The sequence below is a fragment of the Alosa pseudoharengus genome, unplaced genomic scaffold (assembly GCF_046254945.1).
Source record: "Alosa pseudoharengus isolate Yale_2024_CS ecotype anadromous, Long Island Sound unplaced genomic scaffold, YU_APseudo_1.1 YU_APseudo_1.1_scf_10, whole genome shotgun sequence".
In the NCBI taxonomy this organism is placed as follows: domain Eukaryota; kingdom Metazoa; phylum Chordata; class Actinopteri; order Clupeiformes; family Clupeidae; genus Alosa; species Alosa pseudoharengus.
Genome location: NW_027468565.1, coordinates 21133135 through 21140380, shown reverse-complemented (window position 1 = coordinate 21140380; position 7246 = coordinate 21133135). Strand labels below are relative to the sequence as shown.

General features: G+C 44.2%; 1 protein-coding gene across 2 annotated transcripts in view; it reads left to right on the top strand.

The window, feature by feature from the left end:
* Nucleotides 1-761: 761 nt before the first annotated feature.
* gnao1a (guanine nucleotide binding protein (G protein), alpha activating activity polypeptide O, a) overlaps nt 762-7246 on the top strand; it is a 97198-nt gene continuing 90713 nt past the window's right edge. For both annotated transcript variants that reach the window (XM_076267512.1, XM_076267506.1), the window contains exons 1-2: nt 762-1217; nt 1420-1462. In XM_076267512.1, coding sequence (XP_076123627.1) covers nt 1100-1217; nt 1420-1462 — 161 coding nt within the window. In that variant the 5' untranslated portion in view covers nt 762-1099. The remainder of the gene's footprint in view (nt 1218-1419; nt 1463-7246) is intronic.

Here is a 7246-nt window from a genome sequence, read left to right as displayed (position 1 = left end):
GATCTCACACAGCATTTTTAATTTCACCTACATTTGCCTCACTTTATAATAATGGCCAGCCATCAGTTGATATTGATAATGGGATGGTAGTGGCGATCTGGGAGGGATTAGGGTTGTATTAGGTCAGGGTATAAAATGTATGTAATATGGTAAATGATCAAATTATTTCCAAATACCCACATTGTGTAATCGAAATCAAAGCTCTCTGCTGTTGTAGGTTCCTTTTTACCAGTAGAATACTTACCTTTTTAGAAATGTTTGTTGGTGATTGCGGACATTTGGGAAAAATTGTGTATGATAAGAATTATAAAGTAGCCTAGGCTAGCCTATTTAGAGGCTTTTTTGTACAGTGAAGTAGATAGCCTAAAGCTGTTCGGTACACGGCCACACCTCGTAGGGATTCTGCTTGATCGCGGGTGCTTATCTAATCAAGCGTGTTCTACTCATCGGACACCACCTGTCAGCTTATTTCTGAGGTCATGTCAAGATATGTGTAGGCCAAGGTCTTCGCGCCCTTATAAATTATCTTAAAACAACTAATTTCTGTTTTCTTCGCAGGAATTGGGTAGCTTGCTTGCAGGAACAAGTAACGTTTCTGGGTGCAGTTCCCTGAGATGCTTGCGGGAGTTGGAGCATGCTCGTTGGCTGTCTGTGGTCCTGACGTCAGGGAGATTGTGTGAGAGCGCGTGGAGTCCGGCAGTGAGCGCCCTCTCCCTCTACCCGCCGCGCGAGCCTCCATTGTGAGCAAGCTGAACGATGCGAGCGCTCCTAGCCGCCGCCGCCGCCCAGTAGAAACCAGCAAACAGAGGAGTCCGTGCTACGTACCCCAAAAGAGGGACCAAAGGAGCGCAGGAGACGCAGAAAGGCTTTTATGTTAATCGAAAATCTCACACTGTCGTCCGGGTTTTAATGCTTTAGCTAGACGCCATAGGAGAGAGAGAGAGAGAGAGAGAGAGAGAGAGAGAGCTAGAGAGCTAGAGAGAGAGAGAGAGCTAGACAGCCTGGAGAGGGATAGGGAAGAAATAGAGAGGTAAAAGGGATTGCCGGTTTTGCACCTCGCCTGTTTTGGAGTAAAAGAAGAGCCGAGGTTTGTCTAGCCATGGGATGTACATTGAGCGCAGAGGAGAGAGCAGCTCTGGACAGGAGCAAAGCCATCGAGAAAAACCTCAAAGAAGATGGAATCACTGCCGCTAAAGACGTCAAATTACTCCTGCTAGGTAATGCCTTGTTCTGGGAGAGAGCGCCGCATTTGGAGTTATTTGTGCTCTCAATAAATACACAGCCTACACAACATTATTGGTGTATTTGAACATCCGCAGTCGGTTTTTGTGGGCAAACACCCATGTTAGAAATGATATATTTTTAACTGTCACAGTGGCAGGCAGGGGTTCTCACCACCTTATGTCTCTACCCCAACAGGAGCCGGGGAATCCGGCAAAAGCACCATCGTCAAACAGATGAAGTAAGTGGCATGATTTAAGTTGATTTCTAGTGTGGGATGTGAGCTTGGATAGACCCCCTCCCCACACACATACACACATTCACCTACACACTCGCTCTCTCTGATACACACACACACACACACATAGCCACTGTCCGCTCCTTGTTGGTGATTAGGACGTCCGCCATATTTCTAGGGAGTTATTACCTATAGGCAATAGCATGAATAGGATCACATAGTCAAGTCAGTAGGCTGCTCATGGATGTAAGACGTTAGCTTTGCGGGTTACCGAAGGAGAGAGAATGATCGATGTGCTGTTCACGAAAATGGTGCTGAAAGCCGAACCTTTGGTCTTGTAGCCTATTTGTGTGTGTGTGTGCTAGTCTTGGTTGGCGTTCATTGAAAGCCTCTGCCTGCTTAGCCTTTGCACCTTGAAGGAACCGGTGGCTTGTACAGTGACATTATTATTCGACCAATTAATCTCAGTGAAGTGATTCCCTTCGTGTTTGATCCTTTGGTGTAGCTATGGGTTTAGAAATTAAAATTCGAGAAATCAGCAAGTTGCAAATGCCCTCCAATAGGATTCTTGAGAACCCATGGTAGCCTATTATAGATGCTTTATTATATGTCTTGTAGGCCTACCCATGCTGGGTTAGATCTAGTTTTTGGGATGTATATTAGCCATCCTGGAGCAAAAAGACTGAAATATAGGCCTTTCACTCAACTTCATTCAACCAACCCACCTGGAATATGCAGTAGCCTAAGGAAACCGTTTCATGATATGCGTGATTAATAAATGTCTAGTGTGCCATCCATAATATTGCTTTGCTTAATTCCTTAAGATTGTGGTTGAATAAATAGCTTATCTGAAATAAAATGGTGAGCTAACACCCGAACTTGTCCATACGGCCATTTTTATTTTCATGCGGTCATCCCTAGACACCCTTTCTGTAGGCTACCTAACTGCACACAATTAAATTCTTTGTCGTGACTTAGCCTACTTGCCATCGAGGATGGGATTGAATTTACGGGACCACATTACATCTGTTAGCCTATATTCCGACTCCCTTATGAGCCTTTGTGATAGTAGGCTAGCCTACCTGTTTTCGACAGAGACTGTTGGGTTTAAGAAATCAAAGTAGGTTCGTGTGAATATTGATGCCTTGCACTGCAATATGTTAGATATGCAGAACGTTTGTGACATTGGAAATTGTGTATCTAGTAATCCGAACCTTGCTTCTGTATAAAGAAAAGAATCAAATGGATGCTGGCTTCAGACGCTCGACAGAAAACGCATCCCATTTTCAAGTGTTTGTTGGAGCCCTGCCATTTTCGAATGATCTTTAAACGAGGAAACAGCATGTACATCTCTTTCTTACGTGTTAATAGGCCTACCGTGATGAAGTTCTATTATATACTTGGCCCTGATCTTTGACGTGAATCTGTGTCGGGACTGACCAGGAATATGGAATGAGATAATTTCAGGCGGTTTCAGTGGTGGACAGCGCCCAACAGAGCCTGCTAGCTGAATCGTTTTTCTTCGGATATTCTCGGCTGTTTCCGATAAGGGCGGCTTTATCTGTGAGCTAGTGGGAAAACCCGGTGTGGAATTTGTCTTTGTGTTAATATCTAAGTAGACTATGTGTTTTTTCCTTTCAAGAATGGAAAAAAATAAACACGTAACCTCTGTTTTTTTTAAAAAAAGAAAAGATAGATAGATAGATAGATAGATAGATACTTTATTGATCCCCAGGGGAAATTCAAGGTCTCAATAGCATACAGACATCACACACACATTCACTAACAGCAGAAAAAAGTAATTAAAAATATGTAATATAAAAAACACAACTAAGCAATAAGGACAGTAGAAGATAAAGAATATACTAAATATACTAAAATACAAATTAAACTAAATAACACTTAATCTAAATAAATTCTAAAAACAGTATCCACATAGTGGGTGGTTAATCAATCAAGAGGCACTTGCAATGACTGAGGCAGGGACTGAGCCTGTGATTCTCTGTGCATAGTAAGGTAAGGTAAGGTGCTCTGTGTGAGTGAGTGTCATGGTGATGGTGCAAATGAGTAAGTCCAACAGTGACAAAAGACAGACACTTAGCCTAGTGTAGCCATAGCCCACAAAATAGACCAAATGACAAATTTGATCAAAAGACAGATTTGGTCAAATTCATTAGATGGACAGATCTGATAAATTTGCCATTTTATTTCAAATTTATGAAACTTCCTGATTCAACTCTTGAGGGTACAGTCAGTTTTTAGTCAAGATATATTTTAGAAGCTTTGTCAGGGCTGTAGTATTCAGTGACACTATTTCTACTAGAAGGCTAGGTACAGCACATTGGGCTGCAGATTGTGTCCTAAATCTGGTCTTAGCTACTAGGGGTAGCCTGTTCCTTGTTCAGAATGCCCAGCTATAAGTAATGTAGAGTTGAGTAGGCTACATCATAGTTTCAGCAGGGGAGGTGAAATCACAAGAGATTAGCCAAGTGAAAATATATCTGCAGCAAATGTTGTAGGCCTAATGAAGTGGACAGGTCATTAAATCTAAAGGCCTGGCCGATTTCAGCTCTATGAAGTGAATACTTCAACAAAATGTGAATAAACTCTGTGTGTGTGTCTGTGTCTGTCTGTCTTTGCTGTGTGGTAAAAGCGCATGCAGCTCAGAGTCATGTAGATTGAAAGTCCCATCTGCGTGCCGGTATCTTTACAAAGATTTATTTGTTTACCCCGCGTCACCCTGGCATGAGAAATCTCACCTCTGTGGCCTCGGTGTCCCTGGCTGCGTTAAGCCGGGGTGGCCGCTCCTGCCCCGAGTATAAACTTGTTACCATTCAATCCATGGCTGCATGCCAGCTGCAGAAATCTGCCCCAGTCATCCTGGGTCTACTCCAGGGCTACATACTGTAAGAGCACGCAGCGGCGGGCAGGCCAGGGGTAATTAAAGACATTCCCCAGACCTGATTTTTTTCTGTGGAATGATATGAACGCCCTGACGTGGTGGTGGTGGCGTGTTGCTTTGTGCCGCCATGATCCTATGTTGCAGAGAGATATACTTATCGCACCGAGTATGTTGATGCACTGTTGTAATTGCTAGCTTTTGCAACATTGTATAATAGGTTTGCTATGCTAAAAAAAGGAACTTTGAATTTGAATCTAGAGAGAGATAGAGAAAGAGAGAGAGAGATCGCATCTCCAGCTCCGCTCAGGTGTTTCCAAACACTGTAATTATTTTGCGTCACTCTAAGTGGCGGAACCTCCATCTGTTTGATTAGGCTGGCGGAGCTGGCAGGCCAGGGCAGGTGGAGAGAGCTGAGGAGAGCCAGAGTGACATCGTCTCAGTGACAGCAGCAAGCAACAACAGCAGCAGCAGTAGGAGTAGCAGTAGAAGTGATAGCATTAGCAGCAGCTGTAGGAGTAGCAGTACAAGTGATAGCATTAGCAGCAGCTGTAGGAGTAGCAGTAGAAGTGATAGCATTAGCAGCAGCTGCACTAAAGCTAGCAGTAGAAATAGCAGCAGCAGCAGCAGTATAGCAGCATCAATATTGGTAGCAGCAACAGCAGCAGCAGTACCACTAGCAGTAGAAATAATAACAGCAGCAGTAGCAGTGATGGTAGCAGTGATGGTCGTCCTAGAGGAGGGAGCTGTGTCTGGTGAGCAGAGCACTATACCGGGTCCAGCTGTGTTCCTCTGCTCTGCTTTCATAGTCACACTTATTTTCTAGGGAATAACGCTCAGCCTTGACTGTGTATGAGTGTCAGGCCTTAGGGAGAAGGATGTGTGTGTGTGTGTGTGTGTGTGTGTGTGTGTGTGTGTGACAGAAGGACATAGAGAAAGAAGATGAAACTAGGCCTCTGGAGACAGGGCCATGTGTTTAGCTAGGTGACCCCCCCTGACCCCTGTGTTGAAAGATTTAGTCTTTTCATATGTATGTGGTAAGGTGCTCCAAATGATGCACTCAAATAAATACAACAGTGAGTGTCCCGTCATGCATGGTCAGATGGATGAAGTGTGAGCTGTAGGACTATGTGGGATAATGCCTTTCAGTGAACACCTTAAATGCAGACGTCATGCTGTAGCCACAGTCACAGGAGCGGTTTGGTTTTGATGAGAGAAAACTGCGGTTGTCAAAAAGCCTTAAAAGTCCTCATCTCCCTTTTCTCCCTGCGGATGTGTCTCTCAGCCCAGACCTCCCTTCCCTAAGCAGCAAAATATGGAGACATCAAAAGTGGTTTATTTATGGAGAATTGCCATTGCATGCTTGTGTGCTTAGCTGCCTTTGGATTGCTATCTGACTATCTGGCTTGTTTAAAAATGTCTGTGTGTATTCTTTGTGTGTGCGTGTGTTCTGTGAAAAGTGTGTAGTGTGTGTGTGTGTGTGTGTGTTCTGTGAAAAGTGTGTGTCTGTATGTGTGTGTTTTGTAAAAAGTGTGTGTGTGTGTGTGTGTGTGTGTGTGTGGGTGTGTGTGTGTGGGTGTGTGTGTGTGTGCTCTGAAAAGTGTGTGTGTGTTCTGTGAATACCGTGTGTGTGTGTGTGTGTGTGTGTGTGTGAGAGAGAGAGAGAGAGAGAGAGAGAGAGAGAGAGAGATAGAGACACTGTTTTTGTTCTGTGAAGAGGCCTCAGCTGGTCTCAGGCTCCATCTGTGTTCCAGAAGCTCAAAGCCTCTCGGTGGAGCCGCCTCACCTGCAGCTGGAGAGAAATTTCACACTCATATTTCTGACAGAACATCCAGGCTGCTTCAACACACATAATAGCATCTCCTCAGGCCGTCTGGGTACTACCTGGTGTCAGTAATACTGGAGCGGCATTGGCTTATTCTCCTGCCAGCTCCAGTTGTTAAAAACTGGGTGCATTCAGTAAAAAATTCAATAAAAATATATGCTAATGTAACTCTTTGAAGACCTAGAGGATTGCATTAGCTTATCAAGCTAAGCATTGCTAATAGGCTAATGGGGATCTATGACAGAAGTACTTTTGCAGATAACTCCATTTGAAGCGGACAGTTTACTTCTTTTGGCTTACATCTGAGAGTCCAGTTTTAATGGGCAATTTCCTGACCCCATCTGTCTTGAGTCACCAAAAGAGACGTTACTCTTGGGAAGTCTCTCTGTAGAGATATCAGATTATGTTTTTTTGGGAGATGTGTGTGTGTTTGTGTGTGTTAGCGTGTGTGTGTTTGTGTGTTAGCGTGCATGTTTGTGTGTTAGTGTGCGTGCTTGTGTGTGTGTGTGTGTATGTGTGTGTGTGTGTGTGTGTGTGTGTGTGTGACTAAGTCACTTTACTTTAGTGAGGGGGTTAACTGGGGGAAATCACTGGAATCTTCCGGGTGTGTGTAACTGGAAGAGGCTTTTGTTTTGGTTTTGTTTCGGTCCGTTTTTAAACTAAAAGCAGGCCAGCGGTGACACATCTGAGGAGGGCAGCAGTGACTCAGAACCCCCTTCAGTTGAATACGACTGTCAGTCGCATCAGTGGCAGTGTGCTTCGCAGATCTAGTTTTATTTCAGTGACACACACACACACACACGCCAGCAAGGGCATGACAGCCTCTCACTGTTATGCTTTTACAGTATTAGGAGTAGAGTGGAGTAGGGACAGCCCTGTTTGCGGTTTTGTCACAGAGGGCTTAGATTTTGGTGCCTTTTTAATTATTCATCTATGGAGAGTGGAGGAATAAGGCCAAGCATGGCAGATATGCTGAAAACAAGTTTGTAGCTCTTGTATCATTCTGTCAGCGTGGAGGCACTCTGGTGTGAGGGTGTTTCCGTTGGTGGGTAATGTAATACGA